This window comes from Ranitomeya variabilis, chromosome 2 (genome assembly GCF_051348905.1).
Source record: "Ranitomeya variabilis isolate aRanVar5 chromosome 2, aRanVar5.hap1, whole genome shotgun sequence".
NCBI classification, from domain to species: domain Eukaryota; kingdom Metazoa; phylum Chordata; class Amphibia; order Anura; family Dendrobatidae; genus Ranitomeya; species Ranitomeya variabilis.
In genome coordinates this window covers 476282637-476306820 of record NC_135233.1, presented here as the reverse complement: position 1 = coordinate 476306820, position 24184 = coordinate 476282637, and the positions used below count along the sequence as shown (strand labels likewise).

At 42.5% G+C, this 24184-nt stretch overlaps 1 protein-coding gene across 3 annotated transcripts in view; it reads right to left on the bottom strand.

The window, feature by feature from the left end:
• The window catches only part of EPS8L2 (EPS8 signaling adaptor L2), a 238811-nt gene that overhangs the window by 61234 nt on the left and 153393 nt on the right, over positions 1–24184 (bottom strand). For 2 of the 3 annotated variants that reach the window (XM_077287807.1, XM_077287808.1), the window contains exon 4: positions 11236–11300. In XM_077287807.1, the coding sequence (XP_077143922.1) occupies positions 11236–11300 (65 nt within the window). Of the gene's footprint in view, positions 1–11235; positions 11301–11418; positions 11577–24184 lie in introns of those variants that run through there. The other variant, XM_077287809.1, reaches the window with a different exon arrangement.

Genomic DNA, 24184 nt, shown 5'->3' with positions numbered 1-24184 from the left:
TAATCTCCTTGAAAAGGGTAAAAAAGGTAAAAACAAAATGTTAAAAACTGGGGATAACAGCTCAAATATTAATCAAAGATTCACCTTTGCTTTCAAACATAGCACAATGGATCGTGAAATCCATGCGGCCATACATAAAAACTGGCATGTATTGCAAAGGGATGCTGACTTATGCAGTTTAGCTACCTGTGCTCCTCAATTCGTCTATAAAAGATCAAAAAATATAGGCGATCTGTTGGTCAGAAATCGTTTACAGCCGACAGAAAACAATTGGATTAAAAAAACTACTCCACAGGGCAATTATAAATGCGGCAATTGTAGTTTCTGCCACCTACATAAAACGGATAGTCCTCTTAAAATTGGCACCATAGAGCACCACGTAAAAGATTTTATGACGTGCAAAAGTAGATTCGTAGTTTATGTAATATTTTGTCTATGCAATCGTTTCTATATTGGCAAAACAATAAGACCTTTGATGGTCAGATTTCGTGGACACAATAACTCAGTGTCATCAGGTAAAGGGCGCGTACGTTTTGTTAAACACATGCAGGAGAAACACTGCAGCGATCCCAACCTGTTACGATTTTCCGGCTTAGAAATGGTTAATTATCCACCACATGGTGGTAATCCTAATAAACTACTTCTACAACGTGAAGCCAAGTGGATTTTAAGAACTAATGCCCAAGGTCCGATGGGCTTGAATGATAAGCTGGATATGGCAGTTTTCATTTAGTTCGCTCGTAATATGCAGCCAGTTGGTTAGATAATGTTTGTTTTTAAATATTTTGTATAACAAATTGTTTTGTGTCTATAGCGATCTTATCCCTTTATAAGGAAGTGACATCACTATAGTAGTTCACATGGACCCGTAGAAGCGCTTGTGCGCGAAACGGCCGTCGTCCGGTCTCTTCACTCCCCGCTCCCTCATATACTCCTATCGAAGCCGAAAAATGTTTGTTTACACTTAAGTGCTAAATAAAGGACACGCATTTAGCTGAAGAAACCGGGTGAGTGCCACATTTTTTCTCTTTGCCTTGTATGCTATTCTGGGCTGAATGCATGTGTATGGGAGATGGAGAATTAGCTATTGCAGGTATAAGGTCATCTTAAGAAGTTACGCAAAATTAACCACCATGTGCCACTTATATTATTGATGTCTTCTTACGTGACACCTTTAGGTCCCCTCAGTTTTCTGAATTGGGACAGAACAATGTATGACCAGCCCAGGATGGCTAGCTCTGCCTACAACACACATATACAGCTGTGGCAAAAACTAAGAGACCACTGCAAAATGTTCAGTTTGTCTAATTTTTCTCTTTATAGGTATATTTTTGAGTAAAATGTCATTTGATCATTTATTCTATAAACTTCTGACAACGTCTCCGAATTTCCAAGCAATAAACTTTTTTTTCTGAGGAGAAATGGTCAAAAATTAAAAAAAACAAAACAGTGCTTTCAGACTTCAAATAAAGGAAAGAAAACAAGTTCATAAGCATTCAGAAACAACAATACTAATGTTTTAACTCAGGAAGAGTTCAGAAATCAATATTTTGTGGAATAACCATGAATTTTAATCACAGCTTTCATGCGTCTTGGCATGCTTTCCACCAGTCTTTCACACTGCTTTTGGTGCAAAAATGTAAGCAGTTCTTCTTTGTTTGATGGCTTGTGACTATCCATCATCCTCTTGATTACATTCCAGAAGTTTTCAATGGGGTTCAGGCCTGGAGATTGGGCTGCCCATGAAAAGGTTTTGATATCGTGGTCTCTTAATTTTTGCCAGAGCTGTATCTACAGATACAACTCACGTTTTTATGTTTCACGTCTGTCAGAATTCAAGGCCAATGGACGGTGCGAATTTTAAGCTTGGAATAGTGTATAATAAATTAGTGGGAACTAAAGATTGCAAAAAAAACTGTATAGGATAATTCAGACGTATACTAGTAGTATTTTCTGAAAAAAAAAATAATCACATTTTAAAAGGATTTTATGGATTTGTGTAATGTTAGAGCATTAAACTCAAAAGTAAGGAAACCAGAAATGAAAATATTTTGGAAAAAAGTAATCCAATGATAAAAGCAAGCTTTGGGAGAAGGGGGATTCCTATCATGCCATGTCCTCAAGATCATGGCCATCTCTGCCAACTTGTATTCCACATCAGTTTTTCAAATGGGAAGGCAGATGTGTGACACATCAAACTGGTAGAGAATTTCACCGGAAAAGCTATGGAGCGCTTCATGTTATGTTTAAAGAGTGATTTTTCTTCTGCACATGTGAAATGAAGAATGGCATTATCTCAAGCAGAATGTGCTGGGATCATCCTCATTTCTAGTGGATGATGGCCCTCGTAGAAACTTTCAACCAACGATACTCAAACTGGTCACCCATTACCAAAATTCCTGCCATAACTGAACAGCACCTGATAATGAAAATTAGGTTTAAAGGGGTTATGACCTTTCACAAATTCCTTGACCTTTAGCATAGTTTTGTTATGAAAAAAAATCAAACTGCACTCTACTCACTGTCTCCAGGTCCACCGCTGCAACGCTGACGTCATGACAGCTAATTACAAAGCTCATCGGCTCGGTCATTATAGATGGAATGCCCTACGCAGACCCGCTGAGCTCACTGATTGGCTGACTTGCTGCAACCAGGATATTCTGCTGCATTACCCATTGGTCTGCATTGTCCTCAATCAGGTTGTTGCAGCATCTGAATTTTCTAAGGGTGCCATTTATGGATAGTCTTGCTGAATTTAGTTGCAGCCGTCCCCACATTCCATCGACAGACGACGAGACCTACATTGCTACTTGCCGAATGAGGACAGAACAGCGATTGCTATTCTTTGGGTTATTGGAGACAAAGCCTGTTTTTTGGGATTTGGCAACAGGTTTGGCAAGTGTGCTGTCAGTAGTGGGAGTTCTATTTGGGTATCTTTGCTTGGACTGTTGTGTGATGACCCATGTGCTGATGACGACGTTCTAAACATGTTCTGCTGGGGACGACACCATCATTCACGTCGCTTGTACAGAAGAGAAATCACATGTGAACGTGGCTTTAACATGAAGCAGATCATCGGTGTGATGGGTCACACTCCTGCCTTCCCATTTGAAAAACTGAAGTTGAATCCAACGTTTTGGCATTCACGATAGACTGTGTTACGAACATGGCAGCTAACTGGGTTTGTTTTGTTCCCTGCAGTTTTGTCCAAGATTATGTCACTGGGAAACCCTTTTTTATTTGATTCGAGTGTTTCTTTACTTTTGAGACACCCCATTCAAGCAAAAACTGTGAAACTTTTGTGTTTTAATCCCTGACAATTTCCTACATTTTTATGTTTCCAATGCAAAATAAGTGTTTTACATCTAAGGTCCAAAAAACTGTTCTGACCTGCCTGGTTCTGCTTACATAGTCGCTGGGTTTGTTACATTGTACAGTGGGGAAAAAAGTATTTAGCCAGTGACCAATTGTGCAAGTTCTCCCACTTACAAAGATGAGAGAGGCCTGTAATTGACATCCTAGGTAGACCACAACCATGAGAGTCAAAATGAGAAAACAAATCCAGAAAATCATCTTGTCTGATTTGGCAAGATTTATTTTGCAAATTATGGTGAGTGAATTAAATGAGGGATGAGTTAATTAAATGTATCTCATTGATATATATGCCCTAGCCCAGTGTCTTCAGTGATGTATATGCCCAGCCCAGTGTCTCCAGTTATGTATATGCTCCAGCTCAATGTCTCCAGTGATGTATGTGCTCAGCCCAGTGTTGGTGTCTCCAGTGATGTATATGCCTAGCTTAGTGTCAGTGTCTCCAGTGATGTATATGCCCAGCCCAGTGTCAGTGTTTCCAGTGAGGTATATGCTCCAGCCCAGTGTCTCCAGTGATATATATGCTCAGCCTAGTGTTGGTGTCTCCAGTGATGTATATGCCTAGCTTAGTGTCAGTGTCTCCAGTGATGTATATGCCCAGCCCAGCATCTCCAATGATGTATATATTTCTGCTCCATGAGAAACACTTATGAGCAGCAACATCACCCATACCACCTAACATCACATGTTGCACCAAAGAGAAGCAGCTCCAGCCATCACGTTAGGTATGAGTTAATTAAATGTTTGACCACATATAGCAGGGTAATTTTCAAGTTGATAATTTGGTATGGCCCTGAAGCATGTTATAACTGTATAAATGGCCCTTGACAGAAAAAAGTTTCCCCACCTCTGATCTATTCTAAACACAACAGACAGATAAAACGTGCACATGAAAATGTGAACTTAGCCTCACAAATGGCATGCCAAGATCTTGAAAATGTTAAGGAAATAAAGCAAAAATAAAAGCAGAAGCTCATTTTATTATAGCTACGTTTTATTAATATTGAATAAGCCCTTTTATGATTTTCCTTATTGCATAATATATCTATTTCTACCTGTCTTAATAGGACATTTCATATTTTACCTCCTCTTACTGTAAAGAATCCCTCCTGCTTTGCATGTGTCTGCATGTGTCAGAACTCTTACTTTGCATGTGTCTGCAAATGGAGTTTCTGGTTTGGCTTCTTAACCTAAGGGTACCGTCACACATTGAAATTTTCATCGCTGCGACGGCACGATCCGTGACGTCGCAGCGATCGTATGAATATCGCTCCAGCGTCGTAGACTGCGGTCACACGTTGCAATCACGGCGCTGGAGCGATGCCGAAGTCCCCGGGTAACCAGGGTAAACATCGGGTAACTAAGCGCAGGGCCGCGCTTAGTAACCCGATGTTTACCCTGGTTACCAGCGTAAACGTAAAAAAACAAACAGTACATACTCACCCGTCGGTGTCCTTCAGGTCCCTTGCCGTCTGCTTCCTGCTCTGAGTGCAGCCGTACAGTGAGCAGAGCGCAGCACCGCTGTGATCTGCTCTCACTTTCCGGCCGGCACTCAGAGCAGGAAGCAGACGGCAAGGGACCTGAAGGACACCGACAGGTGAGCATGTACGGTTTGTTTTTTTACGTTTACGCTTGTAACCAGGGTAAACATCGGGTTACTAAGCGCGGCCCTGCGCTTAGTTACCCGATGTTTACCCTGGTTACAAGCGAACACATCGCTGGATCGCTGTCACACACAACGATCCAGCGATGTCAGCGGGTGATCAAGCGACGAAAGAAAGTTCCATACGATCTGCTACGACGTACGATTCTCAGCAGGATCCCTGATCGCTGCTGCGTGTCAGACACTGCGATATCGTAACGATATCGCTAGAACGTCACGAATCGTAACGTCGTAGCGATGGAAATTTCAATGTGTGACGGTACCCTAAGTCATGTGGCAAGGCTCATCAATGGATCAATATTGACTTTTAAGATAGATACCTCCAATAAGGGGCACTAGAGATCCTCTCCTCTTCTTCTTTGAAGGGGATATTTTCATTTAAATGGAAAGAAGCTAGAAAACAATCTACCACCTAATATCTTCCATACGTGAGCTCACTTGTGACGCATTCCTTGTACATGAGATATACAGGTCCTTCTCAAAAAATTAGCATATAGTGTTAAATTTCATTATTTACCATAATGTAATGATTACAATTAAACTTTCATATATTATAGATTCATTATCCACCAACTGAAATTTGTCAGGTCTTTTATTGTTTTAATACTGATGATTTTGGCCTACAACTCCTGATAACCCAAAAAACCTGTCTCAATAAATTAGCATATTTCAACCGTCCAATCAAATAAAAGTGTTTTTTAATAACAAACAAAAAAACCATCAAATAATAATGTTCAGTTATGCACTCAATACTTGGTCGGGAATCCTTTGGCAGAAATGACTGCTTCATTGCGGCGTGGCATGGAGGCAATCAGCCTGTGACACTGCTGAGATGTTATGGAGGCCCAGGATGCTTCAATAGCGGCCTTAAGCTCATCCAGAGTGTTGGGTCTTGCGTCTCTCAACTTTCTCTTCACAATATCCCACAGATTCTCTATGGGGTTCAGGTCAGGAGAGTTGGCAGGCCAATTGAGCACAGTAATACCATGGTCAGTAAACCATTTACCAGTGGTTTTGGCACTGTGAGCAGGTGCCAGGAAGCATGAAGTGCTCCAAAATCTCCTGATAGCTAGCTGCATTGACCCTGCCCTTGATGAAACACAGTGGACCAACACCAGCAGCTGACATGGCACCCCACACCATCACTGACTGGGTACTTGACACTGGACTTCAGGCATTTTGGCATTTCCTTCTCCCCAGTCTTCCTCCAGACTCTGGCACCTTGATTTCCGAATGACATGCAAAATTTGCTTTCATCAGAAAAAAGTACTTGGGACCACTTAGCAACAGTCCAGTGCTGCTTCTCTGTAGCCCAGGTCAGGCGCTTCTGCCGCTGTTTATGGTTCAAAAGTGGCTTTACCTGGGGAATGCGGCACCTGTAGCCCATTTCCTGCACACGCCTGTGCACGGTGGCTCTGGATGTTTCCACACCAGACTCAGTCCACTGCTTCCTCAGGTTCCCCAAGGTCTGGAATCGGTCCTTCTCCACAATCTTCCTCAGGGTCCGGTCACCTCTTCTCGTTGTACAGCGTTTTCTGCCACATTGTTTCCTTCCAACAGACTTACCATTGAGGTGCCTTGATACAGCACTCTGGGAACAGCCTATTTGTTGAGAAATTTCTTTCTGGGTCTTACCCTCTTGCTTGAGGGTGTCAATGATGGCCTTCTTGACATCTGTCAGGTCGCTAGTCTTACCCATGATGGGGGTTTTGAGTAATGAACCAGGCAGGGAGTTTTTTAAAAGCCTCAGGTATCTTTTGCATGTGTTTAGAGTTAATTAGTTGATTCAGAAGATTAGGGTAATAGGTCGTTTAGAGAACCTTTTCTTGATATGCTAATTTATTGAGACAGGTTTTTTGGGTTATCAGGAGTTGTAGGCCAAAATCATCAGTATTAAAACAATAAAAGACCTGACAAATTTCAGTTGGTGGATAATGAATCTATAATATATGAAAGTTTAATTGTAATCATTACATTATGGTAAATAATGAAATTTAACACTATATGCTAATTTTTTGAGAAGGACCTGTAATTATCCACGTGTTGTGTTGTTGACATGTTTTCTGTTCTTTTTCAGCCTGTTATATGCAGGTGGCGTTCCCATGTATAATAGAAAGTCATTTGTGATGACATCAATTAAATATAATGGTGAATAGTTAACTTGTTTATATATGTCATTAAAAATATTACCTCAAGGCTAGGGCTGCGACACAGGTCGTGCGGCCAAAGATTGCTGTACACTACTGCTAATTTGCAGCATACTGCAAGTGAATGGGGTTGGATTGAGACCCGTAAGGTACCGCGACTGCGAAAAACAAATCACAAAAAATCCAAATTGTTAAGACTTTTTATGATTTGTTTGTCATGGTTGAGACCCTATTCATTTGCCATGTAGCAGTGGAATACTCTTAACTTGGCCACCTGACCTGTTTTGCAGCCAAAATCACTGTGATTACAGAGGTACATGTTGTCTCTACAGGTCTGTACTATATGTGCTACTATACAGTGATTCCACAAGGCACAATATTCTCCCTGGAAGCAATGCTTGGAGGAGAGATTACCCCTTAATAGAACATGTGATGAAAAATGTCACATTATTTTGCAAATTAATCTAAGTAAAAACTTATTCGTATCCACCCTGGTTGTAATTTATGTTGTTACTTGGCCATATGACAATCATTGTACACACACAGATAATTTCGTTATTGATTATAGTGGTGCCTTAGTGATGACCTCCGCTCTTTTTCTCCTGACGCTGATGTATATACAGTTTCTATATTGATTGTGGTTATCTAACCCAGATTCTTCATATTTACATTTGATTGTAAATACATCAGGAGTATTTTTGATGTACACGTCAGAAGAAAATGGATAAAGACCTATCCTTGGCTAAAAAGTTATTTTGTGGCGTTCTTTGAATAATTTAGATCTAATGGTTAGGTTTGGCATGTGCGCTTGGAAATAGCCCTGTGACATATTCAATATGGGTGCCTGGTTTCACAATCCACAAGTATATAACGCTAAAAAAATTAAAACCGGAAACACTAAAAAAAATGCAAAAAAGTGAAAATTTCCTTGTTTAAAACATGGCATTTCAGCCCCTAAAACCTGGAATTTTGTTTTGAGCAAATAAAGTATTTTTTGTATTTTTTTTTTAGTTCTGTCTTTTATTTGTTATGTTTGCCTAATACAGCAATATACATCAGCACCATCTGGTGATACACGACGTGCATACAGTTCATACAGTTCCCTGGTACAAACCAGGGGGGACCTCATGTGACTGTACAGGCTCCATGAAGGTTTTGGTGTGTCATTAAAGCCTAAAACACATAGTATTTTTAAAAAATATTTAAGTAAATTAGTCTATTTCTTTGACATTATGCTCTCTGGACTTTGATCTCTTATTCATAATTTCCAATCAAAAGGGAGAGTTATTCCAGGGGGTAGGACAGAACGCCATAAAAGTAGGGAATATGGTGCAGACATTACAGTTAATTAGTGTGGCTTTAGATGTACAGGTAATTAGCTACAAGACTCTGGACTGCACATGACATTTGTGCAAACATGGAATTACACATCATTACTCTCCATAAATATACACTAAAATACGCATAATCCAGTGGACCTGCGCTGGTTTATTGATTATGGCTAATGACCTGGTGAAGCAATTAGCCACTCGTATATTGCAGCTCACGTAGATGATTGAGTTGTTAGGAAATGTTCTTCTGATGACTCTGATAAGTGAAGTATTGCAGGAAAGGGCCCTCTGCCAAGCCCCTGTCATTCTACCTGTAAATTCATTTTTTTGGCAATCTCTATTCATCACCTTTGGACAATCCAGCGCCATTGAAAGGAGTGGCCTCACATTGCAGGAATCAACCTTTGAGCTGAACGTGAACAGGGGTATGGGAAGCACTGCACACCCAGCTCTGCAGAGCTGCTTACATGTCACCGGCGTACTCTCCACTGTGACATGGAGCTACCTGCATTTCAGCCGACTATCTATGACCATTTCATCAGTATTCCGTATCGTTACACATATATTTTCCTGCTTTTCTGTGCACTAGTTATGCAATGCGGAGTCGATTTCTCGTTTCGTCTCCAAGCCTTTATATATATATATATATATATATATATATATATACCATATATACACACATGAATATATAGCACTATCTAGTGATTTTTCTAATATATCTCTCTACATACATACATATATATATATATATATATATATATATATATATATATATATATATATACCGTATATACACACATACATATATAGCACTATCTAGTGATCTTTCTATTATATCTATATCTACTATATAATTGTCTACGGATCACTTCCGTCTGTCTGTCTGTCTGTCCCGGAAATCCCGCGTCGCTGACCGGTTGCGGCCGCCAGGCTGAGAATTAGTCCCTCCCTATTCCCCAGCCGTCAGCGCCCGCTCCATACTCCCCTCCAGTCAACACTCACACAGGGTTAATGACAGCGTTAACGGGCCGTGTTATGCCGTGGTGTAACGCACTCCGTTAATGCTGCTATTAACCCTGTGTGACCAACTTTTTACTATTGATGCTGCGTATGCAGCATATATAGTAAAAAGATCTAATGTTAAAAATAATTAAAAAAATAAAAAATAGTTATATACTCACCGTCCGTCAGCCCCCCGGATCAGGAACAGGCCTTTCCCACTCCTCGCGACGCTCCGGTGACCGCTCTATGCATTGCGATCTCGCGAGATGATGACGTAGCGGTCTCGCGAGACCGCTACATCATCATCTCGCGAGACCGCAATGTACTCTTGGGACCGGAGTGTCGCGAGGAGCATCGTTAAAGGCCTCGTTTGGATCCGGGGGGACGTCGGAGGGTGAGTATAGAACTACCGGTATTTTTTATTTTATTTATTTATTTTTTTTAACAGGGATATGATGCCCACATTGCTATACACTACGCGGGCTGTGCTATATACTACGTCGGCTGTGCAATATACTGCACGGCTGTGCTATATACTACGTGGGCTGTGCAATATACTACGTGGGCTGTGCAACCAACTACGTGGCTGTGCAATATACTACGTGGCTGTGCAATATACTACGTGGCTGTGCAATATACTACGTGGCTGTGCTATATCCTACGTGGCTGTGCAACAAACTACGTGGGCTGTGCAATATACTACGTGGGCTGTGCAATATACTACGTGGGCTGGGCAATATACTACGTGGGCTGGGCAATATACTACATGGGCTGTGCAATATACTACGTGGCTGTGCAATATACTACGTGGGCTATGCAATATATTACGTGGGCTGTACAATATACTACGTGGGCTGGGCAATATACTACGTGGCTGTGCAATATACTACATGGCTGTGCAATATACTACGTGGGCTGGGCAATATACTACATGGCTGTGCAATATACTACGTGGCTGTGCTATATACTACATGGCCGGCAGCGAACAATCAGCGACAGGTGCAGTCCGGCGCTTCGCTAATTGGTGGCGCCCGGCCGGCCGAATCCTGTGTATTCAATGTATTATTCTAAAATCTTCATGAATAAGCTACATACATATTCTAGAATACCGATGCGTTAGAATTGGGCCACCATCTAGTATTTATATATCTATCTATCTATCTATACACACACATACATATATAGCACTATCTAGTGATCTTTCCATTATATCTCTCTATATATTTATATTTTTATCTATCTATCTATCTATCTATCTATCTATCTATCTATCTATCTATCTATCTATCTATCCACACATACAAATATAGCACTATCTAGTGATCTTACTATTAAATCTCTCTACATATGTCTAGATTGCCCAATCTCATACATGTACATATAGCTAGCCACATATTAGTACATACAGACTGCCAGAGCTTGTATATGTACATACAGATCCTATGTATGTACATATATATCACCATGTCTTATAAACGTATGTATAGCTCACCAGATCTTATATAACGTACATACATTAGGTTGCCAGGCAGATCTTATAGCCTCCACAAATCGATAAAGTCATTGAAACATGCAGAAGAACCTACTTAAAGAAACTCTTAAGTAACACAACAAGAGACATACTAACATAAAATGAAATATATATGTATATACCCATATGCGACGCCTTTCTGTGAAATAAACCAGGCTTTTGCCAGCGCACGGGGATTCGCTCACTTACCTCGACATTGTAATGAGAAGTTTCGTGCATGATGACGTTGGAGTTGGAATATTTTTTCCTCTGTTCTGTAAGGTAAAACATAGAATTATAGCACAATATTAGTATAATCCTATCACATGCATTGTGCAGTTGGAAGGTCGGTGATGACAGTTCTCAGGCACGGATTGAGTGACGCAGACCTACCTTGGATAGGTTGGTTTCCCCATGGGGCATTTTGTAATTGACTCATTGATCCCGCCTGAAATCCGCCGGTGAAATCTTAATTCACCTGTTGTACCTGGAATCGTAAGACGAGCTACCAAACAGGACAGCTGCTCGGTCTACTGCCTTCTGTACAGGAAGTAAGATCCCGATCACTTCGGAACACACCTTCCTCTATCAATCAGCCTCCCCACTACTGGCTACACCCTCCTGGGTTCCTGGCAGGCGGTAACTAACCACTTTGTTGCTCTGCCTTTCACTTTATGATGTTTTATGATTGTCTGACACAGGTTTACGACTGTGGGATTTGACTTGATGAGACCAGTATGTTGGTAGGACAATCTTGCTGTGAAGTGGTGGTGATTATTTTCTCTGAGCTCTCCCATCACATATATGTGGTACCTAATATTGGTGAATTAAAGGGAACCTGTCTCTTGCCATAAAGATGTCATGGTGTAAATGCGCTGTTCTTCTGAATCTGGTGATGTTTTTCTTTCTCTCCATCATTTTCTTCCATGTATGTAGACCTATCCTTGTTAATAATTATATACATAGAGGATGTGGAGACCGATGAATAGGAGGGAGCAGATTAACATTTTGAAGTAGGGAATGGGAGAATTTGGTTGGTGAGTTTAGGTGATAGGCCTGTCTAAAGAGATGTGTTCTTAAAAACATGAGGGGTAGATATTATTATATCGTTTGGTGTATGCTGAGCTCGGTATAACCCCACCCTCAGAACTGATTTGCAGCTTTCTGTGTACACTGTGCATAGGCAGAAAGCTGCCAATCAGTGTGGGGGGCGGGGTTACACAGAGTAGAAAGGCTAGATGGCGGCACCAGACATCTAGTCCTCTTGTGATAATCTACGGCTGATGAAACAGTGGTTTTATCAAAACTAAAGCAAGCAGTCAAGTAAGTGACACATCACTGGAATCAGGGTCTCTGCCTCTACATTATGCAGCTTTCCAATTAGGTGGCAAAAACCTGATGATAGATTCCCGTTAAACAACAGAGATGTCAGATTGGTGGTCTGCGCTGTATATTACTTTGGGTGTGGGTAAGATTATGTGTGCAGTGCTGTTCTGGCACAGTGCCTCGAAGTAGCTGCTGAGGTGCTTGGACCTGGTGTCAATGTCAGTATTCTCATGAATCTGACATGGTTTATTCTTTATTCTTGCACCTCTCCATTCTTAAAATATGCCCCTTCTTCTCTATATGTAAATCTACTCTAGTTAGCTAAGTGGGCTTGGCCCTCATCTCCTCTCTATGGGGTATTATTGAGAACCACACCCCTTTGGCTAAGAAGAATAGGTTTATGCTATATGCAATTAATATAGAGGCAAAAAAAGAAACGAAAAACAGTGCCAGATTCAGATCAGCAACATCTATACCAGAAAAAAATGACAGCAGATACTCTTTCAGAAATCTTGTAGATATTACCGTATATAGCGCAATTGGAATTAGATGGTATAAATCATAATATACTGGCCATTATAAGGTGCTTGTTTTTTAACAAAATATTGCTGTATAAATTGCTGGAGTTAAAATGTATCTTGTTTATTGGTCAATAGTATATTACAAGTATTTGGAAGGGAATGCCTTATTAACCATAAAGCCATTTTAATCAACTTTTATTAAAACGTGAGTTTTATACGTTTTTGATACATGACCAGATCCAAGAAAAGTGTAATGAAAGATAGCACCATCCATTGCCCAATATTACAGAACAATATATAAATCATTAAAAGGCTAATATTCCAATAGGAAAATTCTGCAGATTAAAATGTAACAATTTACTTTATACTTTCCATGAAAGTCAGAAACACAAACTTTCCAATTGGTCAGTTTCCTTAAAGGGAACCTGTCAGCAGGATTGTGCACAGTAACCTACAGACAGTGTCAGGTCGGCGCTGTTAGGCCGGCCTCACACTTGGCGTAAGACAATACGCCACGTATTATACGTCCGTACTACGGCCGAAATACGGTGAAATGTTCCCAAAATAGTGATCCGTAGTCAGGGTGTGTCAGCGTATTTTGCGCATGGCATCCTCCGTATGTAATCCGTATGGCATCCGTACTGCGAGATTTTCGCGCAGGCTTGCAAAACCGACATCTAATGGATTTATGTGCTCAAATGTTCATTAAAACATATATACAGTATGTATATATATATATGTCATTGAGACACATATATATATATATTCTGTATTTATATTTCATTCAGCGCGATATCTGTGAACAGCCGGTAATTCAATTGCCGGCTTTTCATTTCTCCTTCCCAAACCCGACAGGATATGAGACATGGTTTACATACAGTAAACCATCTCATATCCCCTTTTTTTTGCATATTCCACACTACTAATGTTAGTAGTGTGTATGTGCAAAATTTCAGCGCTGTAGCTGCTAAAATAAAGGGTTAAATCGCGGAAAAAATTGGCGTGGACTCCCGCGCAATTTTCTCCGCCAGAATGGTAAAGCCAGTGACTGAGGGCAGATATTAATAGCCAGGAGAGGGTCCATGGTTATTGGCCCCCCCGTGGCTAAAAACATCTGCCCCCAGCCACCCCAGAAAAGGCACATCTGGAAGATGCGCCTATTCTGGCACTTGGCCACTCTCTTCCCACTCCCTGTAGCGGTGGGATATGGGGTAATGAAGGGTTAATGCCACCTTGCTATTGGAAGGTGACATTAAGCCAGATTAATAATGGAGAGGCGTCAATTATGTCACCTATCCATTATTAATCCAATTGTAGGAAAGGGTTAAAAAACACACACACACACACATGATTTAAAAGTATTTTAATGAAATAAACACAGCGGTTGTTGTAATAATTTATTGTTCTCGCAATCCATTTGCAGGCCCTCACTTGGCAAAATAATTAACGCACAATATACATACCTTCTGATGTCAGATCACGTCCCACGAAGTAATCCATCTGAAGGGGTTAACTAATATTACAGGCAGAGCTGCGATAAACCACTCGCTCGTGCCTGTAATCCCCGGGTGCTGAAAGGAAAGCAGGATCTGTACTTACATTCAGTCGCGGTGATGCGCCCCTGCTGGATGTTCTCATGAACTGCAGCCTGGGAACTTTTTCCCACGCTCCAGGTCATATGAGGACATCCACCAGGGGGCGCCTCACCGCGACTGAAGTAAATGTAGGTCAATGACCTACATTTCCTTCATTCGCCGGGGATTACAGGCACGGAGCACCGCTGCATTTGCAGGGCTCCTGCCTGTAATATTAGTTAACCCCTTCAGATGGATTACCTCGTGGGACGAGACGGTTCACCAGAAGGTATGTATCTTGTGCGTTTATTATTTTTCCAAGCGAGGGTCTGCAAATGGATTGCGAGAACAATAAAATATTAAAACAACCGCTGTGTTTATTTCATTAAAATCCTTTTTAATCATGTGTGTGTGTGTTTTTTAACCCTTTCCTACAATTGGATTAATAATGGATAGGTGACATAATTGACGCCTCTCCATTATTAATCTGGCTTAATGTCACCTTCCAATAGCAAGGTGACATTAACCCTTCATTACCCCATATCCCACCGCTACACGGGAGTGGGAAGAGAGTGGCCAAGTGCCAGAATAGGCGAATCTTCCAGATGTGCCTTTTCTGGGGTGGCTGGGGGCAGATGTTTTTAGCCACGGGGGGCCAATAACCATGGACCCTCTCCTGGCTATTAATATCTGCCCTCAGTCACTGGCTTTACCACTCTGGCGGAGAAAATTGCGCGGGAGCCCACGCCAATTTTTTCCGCCATTTAACCCTTTATTTTAGCAGCTACAGCGCCCACATTTTGCACATACACACTACTAACATTAGTAGTGTGGAATATGCAAAAAAAATGGGGATATGAGATGGTTTACTGTATGTAAACCATGTCTCATATCCTGTCGGGTTTGTGAAGGAGAAGGAAAAAGCCGGCAATTGAATTACCGACTTTTCACTAACACCGCTGCGTATTTCTCGCAAGTCACACTGCTGGTCAGTGTGGAATCCGTATTTTTCTCGCCCCCATAGACTTTCATTGGCGTATTATTTGCGCAATACGCTGACAAACGCAGCATGCTGCGATTTTGTACGGCCGTAGAAAGCCGTATAATACTGAACCGTAATATACGGCTAATAGGAGCAGCCCCATTGAGAATAATTGTGCCGTATGTAATGCGAGTTTTACGGACGTAGTTTCTGCGCTCTTACGTCCGTAAAACTCGCCAGTGTGACGCCGGCCTTATACTGATTACAATGATACTTTGGGTGATGGAATCTGTCTTGTGGTTGTTGTTTAATCTGTATTTTCAGTTTTGAGTTATTGATATGCTCGTGCTCCGAGGCGGCCTGTGGGGGTCTTCATGTGGTGCTCTGATTAGGTACTCATACTGTATGGCTTCTGACAGGTTATATTGATCCCTCACTGACCTGCCCTCTAGTTTACATAATGAATATTATATATCTTGGGAAAAAACCCTTCTGAAGGCAGGCGCCAGCGGTGGCGCCTGCGCTGCAGCATGATCACATATATAATTTGTATGTAAGACTTTTCTTTCATGTTATTCATAAATTCATTAAAAAAAATCAGTTTGAAAATGGCGCCGGCCACACCTGCACAGTAGCAGCTATAGGCGATCCGATAGATGCTACTGCGCAGGCGTCGGCGACGCCATCTTGCTAGAGAAAGAAAAAATTGTCTCCTCCAAGATGGCACCGCCGGCACCTGTGCAGTAACATCAATCGGAGCGCCAATAGCAGCTACTGCGCAGGCGAGGCTAGTGCCATTTTCAAATTGATTTTTTTTTTAGGAATTTATGGATAACATGAAAGAAAAGGATTGCATACACATTATATATGCGATCATGTCGCAGTGCAGGCACCACCGCTGGCGCCTGCCTTCAGAAGGGGATATTTTTTTAACGACATATACAGGTGCTTCTCACAAAATTAGAATATCATCAAAAAGTTAATTTATTTCAGTTCTTCAATACAAAAAGTGAAACTTATACATTATATAGTCATTACAACAGAGTGATCTATTTCAATTGTTTATTTCTGTTAATGTTGATGATTATGTCTTATAGCCAATGAAAACCCAAAAGTCATTATCTCAGTAAATTAGAATAATTAACAAAAACACCTGCGAAGGCTTCCTAAGCGTTTACAAAATGTTCCTTAGTCTGTTTCAGTAGCTCCACAATCATGGGGAAGACTGCTGACTTGACAGATGTCCAGAAGGCAGTCATTGACACACTCCACAAGGAGGGTAAGCCACAAAAGGTCATTGCTAAAGAAGCTGGCTGTTCACAGAGTGCTGTATCCAAGTATATTAATGGAAAGTTGAGTGGAAGGAAAAAGTGTGGTAGAAAAAGGTGCACAAGCAACCGGGATAACCGCAGCCTTGAAAGGATTGTTAAGGAAAGGCCATTCCAAAATTTGGGGGAGATTCATAAGGAGTGGACTGCTGCTGGAGTCATTGCCTCAAGAGCCACCACACACAGACATATCCAGGATATGGGCTACAAGTGTTGCATTCCTTGTGTAAAGTGTTATGACCCCAATGGCGAGGGTCTCAGAGGAACGTGGAAGTCTGCAGAATACAAAAATCCAGCTCATAGGGCAGTGGTAACTGGGTTGACCATATATCTACTCCTAACGCCAACACTAGAAGTAGCCGGGGATCATTCCTACGTTGATTCTAGATGACACGCGCCAGCCGGAGAATCTAGCTACCCCTAGTAGAGGAAAACAAAGACCTTACTTGCCTCCAGAGAAGGGGACCCCAAAGCTGGATAGAAGCCCCCCACAAATAATGACGGTGAGGTAAGAGGAAATGACAAACACAGAAATGAACCAGGTTTAGCACAGAGAGGCCCGCTTACTGATAGCAGAATAAAGAAAGGTAACTTATATGGTCAACAAAAACCCTATCAAAATCCACACTGGAAATTCAAGAACCCCCGAACCGTCTAACGGTCCGGGGGGAGAACACCAGCCCCCTAGAGCTTCCAGCAAATGTCAGGATATAGATTTGGAACAAGCTGGACAAAAATACAAAACCAAAACAAATAGCAAAAAGCAAAAGGCAGACTTAGCTGATATAACTGGAACCAGGATCAGTAGACAAGAGCACAGCAGACTAGCTCTGATAACTACGTTGCCAGGCATTGAACTGAAGGTCCAGGGAGCTTATATAGCAACACCCCTAACTAACGACCCAGGTGCGGATAAAAGGAATGACAGAAAAACCAGAGTCAAAAAACTAGTAACCACTAGAGGGAGCAAAAAGCAAATTCACAACAGTACCCCCCCCTTAGTGAGGGGTCACCGAACCCTCACCACGACCACCAGGGCGATCAGGATGAGCGGCATGAAAGGCACGAACTAAATCGGCCGCATGAACATCAGAGGCGACCACCCAGGAATTATCCTCCTGACCATAGCCCTTCCACTTGACCAGGTACTGAAGCCTCCGCCTGGAGAGGCGAGAATCCAAGATCTTCTCCACCACGTACTCCAACTCGCCCTCAACCAACACCGGAGCAGGAGGCTCAGCAGAAGGAACTACAGGCACAATGTACCGCCGCAACAAGGACCTATGAAATACATTGTGAATAGCAAACGACACAGGAAGATCCAGACGAAAAGATACAGGATTAAGGATTTCCAATATCTTGTAAGGCCCAATAAAACGAGGTTTAAATTTGGGAGAGGAGACCTTCATAGGAACAAAGCGGGAAGAAAGCCACACCAAATCCCCAACGCGTAGTCGGGGACCCACACCGCGGCGGCGGTTGGCAAAGCGCTGAGCCTTCTCCTGTGACAACTTCAAGTTGTCCACCACATGATTCCAGATCTGCTGCAACCTATCCACCACAGAATCCACCCCAGGACAGTCAGAAGGCTCCACATGACCCGAAGAAAAGCGAGGATGGAAACCAGAGTTGCAGAAAAACGGCGAAACCAAGGTGGCGGAACTAGCCCGATTATTAAGGGCAAACTCAGCCAACGGCAAGAATGTCACCCAATCATCCTGATCTGCAGAGACAAAACACCTCAAATAAGCCTCCAAAGTCTGATTGGTTCGCTCCGTCTGTCCATTAGTCTGAGGATGGAAAGCAGACGAAAACGACAAATCAATGCCCATCCTACTACAAAAGGATCGCCAGAACCTAGAAACGAACTGGGATCCTCTGTCAGACACAATATTCTCAGGGATGCCGTGCAAACGAACCACGTTCTGGAAAAACACAGGAACCAGATCGGAAGAGGAAGGCAGCTTAGGCAAAGGAACCAAATGGACCATCTTGGAGAAGCGATCACATATCACCCAGATAACGGACATGCCCTGAGATAGCGGAAGATCAGAAATGAAATCCATGGAGATATGTGTCCAAGGTCTCTTCGGGACAGGCAAGGGCAAGAGCAAACCGCTGGCACGAGAACAGCAAGGCTTAGCTCGAGCACAAGTCCCACAGGACTGCACAAATGACCGCACATCCCTTGACAAGGAAGGCCACCAAAAGGACCTGGCCACCAGATCTCTGGTGCCAAAAATTCCCGGGTGACCTGCCAACACCGAGGAATGAACCTCGGAAATGACTCTGCTGGTCCACTTATCCGGGACAAACAGTCTGTCAGGTGGACAAGACTCAGGCCTATCAGCCTGAAATCTCTGCAACACACGTCGCAGATCCGGAGAAATAGCTGACAAGATAACTCCATCTTTAAGAATACCAACAGGATCAGTGACTCCAGGAGCATCAGGCACAAAGCTCCTAGAAAGAGCATCGGCCTTCACATTCTTTGAACCTGGTAAATACGAGACAACAAAATCAAAGCGGGAGAAAAACAATGACCAGCGGGCCTGTCTCGGATTAAGGCGTTTAGCAGACTCGAGATACATCAGATTTTTGTGATCAGTCAAGACCACCACACGATGCTTAGCACCCTCGAGCCAATGACGCCACTCCTCAAATGCCCATTTCATGGCCAACAACTCCCGATTGCCCACATCATAATTTCGCTCGGCAGGCGAAAACTTCCTAGAGAAAAAGGCACAAGGTTTCATAACAGAGCAACCAGGGCCTCTCTGCGACAAAACGGCCCCCGCCCCAATCTCCGAAGCATCCACCTCAACCTGAAAGGGAAGTGAGACGTCAGGCTGGCACAAAACAGGCGCCGAAGTAAACCGGCGTTTCAACTCCTGGAAAGCCTCCACGGCAGCAGGAGCCCAGTTAGCTACATCGGAGCCCTTCTTGGTCATATCCGTCAAAGGTTTCACAATGCTAGAAAAATTAGCGATAAAACGACGGTAGAAGTTAGCGAAGCCCAAGAACTTCTGAAGACTCTTAACTGACGAGGGCTGAGTCCAATCAAGAATAGCTCGGACCTTGACTGGGTCCATCTCCACAGCAGAAGGGGAAAAAATGAACCCCAAAAAGGGAACTTTCTGTACACCAAAGAGACACTTTGAGCCCTTGACAAACAAAGAATTTTCACGCAAAATTTTAAAGACCAACCTGACCTGCTCCACATGCGAATCCCAATTATCAGAAAAAACCAAAATATCATCCAGATAAACAATCAAAAATTTATCCAGATACTTCCGGAAAATGTCATGCATAAAGGACTGAAAAACTGAAGGCGCATTGGAGAGCCCAAAAGGCATCACCAAGTACTCAAAATGACCTTCGGGCGTATTGAATGCGGTTTTCCATTCATCACCTTGCTTAATGCGCACAAGGTTGTACGCACCACGAAGGTCTATCTTGGTGAACCACTTGGCACCCTTAATCCGGGCAAACAAGTCAGACAACAGCGGTAAAGGATACTGAAATTTGACAGTGATCTTATTTAAAAGCCGATAATCAATACAAGGTCTCAAAGATCCGTCCTTTTTTGCCACAAAAAAGAATCCCGCACCAAGAGGAGAAGAAGACGGACGAATATGTCCTTTTTCCAGAGACTCCTTGATATATGAACGCATAGCGGTATGTTCAGGTACCGACAGATTAAACAGTCTTCCCTTAGGAAATTTACTGCCTGGGATCAAATCTATAGCACAGTCACAGTCCCTATGAGGAGGCAGTGCACTGGACTCAGACTCACTGAAGACATCCTGATAATCAGACAAATACTCCGGAACTTCCGAAGGCGTAGAAGAAGCAATAGACACAGGCAGGGAATCCTCATGAATACCACGACAGCCCCAACTTGAGACTGACATAGCCTTCCAGTCCAGGACTGGATTATGGGTCTGTAACCATGGCAGCCCTAAAACGACCAAATCATGCATTTTATGTAAAACCAGGAAACGTATCACCTCGCGGTGTTCAGGAGTCATGCACATGGTAACCTGAGTCCAATACTGCGGTTTATTTGCTGCCAATGGTGTAGCATCAATACCCCTAAGAGGAATAGGATTTTCTAATGGTTCAAGAGTAAATCCACAGCGCTTAGCAAATGAGAGATCCATGAGACTCAGGGCAGCACCTGAATCTACAAACGCCATGACAGGATAAGATGACAGTGAGCAAATCAAAGTTACAGACAGAATAAATTTAGGTTGCAAATTACCAACGGTGACAGGACTAACAACCTTAGCTATACGTTTAGAGCATGCTGAGATAACATGTGTAGAATCACCACAGTAGTAGCACAAGCCATTCCGGCGTCTATGAATTTTCCGCTCATTTCTAGTCAGGATTCTATCACATTGCATTAAATCAGGTGTCTGTTCAGACAACACCATGAGGGAATTTGCGGTTTTGCGCTCCCGCAACCGCCGGTCAATTTGAATAGCCAGTGCCATAGTATCATTCAGACCTGTGGGAATGGGAAAACCCACCATAACATTCTTAATGGCTTCAGAAAGGCCATTTCTAAAATTAGCGGCCAGTGCACACTCGTTCCAATGTGTCAGCACGGACCATTTCCGAAATTTTTGGCAATACACTTCAGCCTCGTCCTGCCCCTGAGACATAGACAGCAAGGCCTTTTCTGCCTGAATCTCAAGATTGGGTTCCTCATAAAGTAAACCGAGCGCCAGAAAAAACGCATCAAGATCAGCCAATGCCGGATCTCCTGGCGCCAGCGAAAAAGCCCAATCCTGAGGGTCGCCCCGTAAGAACGAAATAACAATTTTTACTTGCTGAGCAGAATCTCCTGATGAACAGGGTCTCAGGGACAAAAACAATTTACAATTATTCACGAAATTCCTAAACTTAAACCTGTCTCCGGAAAACAGTTCAGGAATCGGTATTTTAGGTTCTGACCTAGGATTTCTGATAACATAGTCTTGTATGCCCTGCACACGAGTAGCCAGCTGGTCCACACTTGTAATCAAGGTCTGGACATTCATGTCTGCAGCAAGCATAGCCACTCTGAGGTAAAGGGGAAGGAGAAAAAAAAAAAAAAACTCAGAATCTTCTTTCTTATAATCCCTCTTCTGCAATGCATTAAACATTTAATACTGGCCTGGCAAACTGTTATGACCCCAATGGCGAGGGTCTCAGAGGAACGTGGAAGTCTGCAGAATACAAAAATCCAGCTCATAGGGCAGTGGTAACTGGGTTGACCATATATCTACTCCTAACGCCAACACTAGAAGTAGCCGGGGATCATTCCTACGTTGATTCTAGATGACACGCGCCAGCCGGAGAATCTAGCTACCCCTAGTAGAGGAAAACAAAGACCTTACTTGCCTCCAGAGAAGGGGACCCCAAAGCTGGATAGAAGCCCCCCACAAATAATGACGGTGAGGTAAGAGGAAATGACAAACACAGAAATGAACCAGGTTTAGCACAGAGAGGCCCGCTTACTGATAGCAGAAATAAGAAAGGTAACTTATATGGTCAACAAAAACCCTATCAAAATCCACACTGGAAATTCAAGAACCCCCGAACCGTCTAACGGTCCGGGGGGAGAACACCAGCCCCCTAGAGCTTCCAGCAAATGTCAGGATATAGATTTGGAACAAGCTGGACAAAAATACAAAACCAAAACAAATAGCAAAAAGCAAAAGGCAGACTTAGCTGATATAACTGGAACCAGGATCAGTAGACAAGAGCACAGCAGACTAGCTCTGATAACTACGTTGCCAGGCATTGAACTGAAGGTCCAGGGAGCTTATATAGCAACACCCCTAACTAACGACCCAGGTGCGGATAAAAGGAATGACAGAAAAACCAGAGTCAAAAAACTAGTAACCACTAGAGGGAGCAAAAAGCAAATTCACAACAGTAAAGCCATTCATGACCAATAGACAATGTCTTACCTGGGCCAAGGAGAAAAACAACTGGACTGTTGTCAGTGGTCCAAGGTGTTGTTTTCAGATTAAAGTAAATTTTGCATTTCATTTGGAAATCAAGGTCCTGAAGTCTGGAGGAAGAGTGGAGAGGCCACAATCCAAGCTGCTTGAGGTCTAGTGTGAAGTTTCCACAATCAGTGATGGTTTGAGGAGCCATGTCATCTGCTGGTGTAGGTCCACTGTGTTTTATCAAGACCAAAGTCAGCGCAGCTACTAGGAAAGTTTAGAGCACATCATTCTTCCCTCTGCCAACAAGCTTTTTGGAGATGGAAATGTCATTCTCCAACAGGACTTGGCACCTGTCCACACTGACAAAAGTACCAATACCTGGTTTATATACAACAGTATCACTGTGCTTGATTGGCAGCAAACTCACCTGACCTTAACCCCATAGAGAATCTATAGGATATTGTCAAGAGGAAGATGAGAGACACCAGACCCAACAATACAGACGAGCTGAAGGCGGCTATCAAAGCAACCTGGGCTTCCATAACCCCTCAGCAGTGCCACAGACTGATCGCCTCCATGCTACGCCGCATTGATGCAGTAATTGATGCAAAAGGAGCCCCGACAAGTATTGAGTGCATTTACTGATCATACATTTCAGTAGGCCAACACTTCGGATGTTAAAATCATTTTTCAAGCTGGTGTTATACAGTATTCTAATTTACTGAGATAATGACTTTTGGGTTTTCATTGGCTGTAAGACATAATCATCAACATGAACAGAAATGAACAATTGAAATAGATCACTCTGCTTGTAATGACTCTGCATAATATAGGAGTTTCACTTTTTGTATTGAAGAACTGAAATAAATGAACATTTTGATGATATTCTAATTTTGTGATAAGCAGCTGTATGTAATATTCATTATGTAAACTAGGGGGCAGGTCAGTGAGGGATCAGTGACCTGTCAGAAGCCATACACATGAATAGCTAATCAGAGCACCACATGAAGACCCCCACAGGCCACCCCTGAGCATGTGTATATCAATAACTAAAAATTGAAAATAAAGATTAAACATCAACCACAAGACGGATTTCATCATCAGATATCGTTGTAATCAGTATAACAGCGCCGACCTGACAGTGTCTGTAGGATACTGTGCACAATCCTGCTGACAGGTTCCCTTTAATGACTTTCTAACTAATTGTGCTTAGAGTTTATCTAATAGATTGTGTATATATACATTTATCTTTACACTACTGACAGGACAAGGAGAGTTGTATGGAACCAGACAAAATAAATGGCCATAAAATGACACTTAAATGGATTTTCTGGCTTTATGTTAATAAACCTTAATCGTGGTGTATTTCACATGAATGAAAACACTTCTGTTTACATCCAAAGGTGGAACACCAGCACAGACCTAATACTTCTCAATGCTGAGCATTTGTTACAATTGTATCCAGCCTAGACAAACATCTATG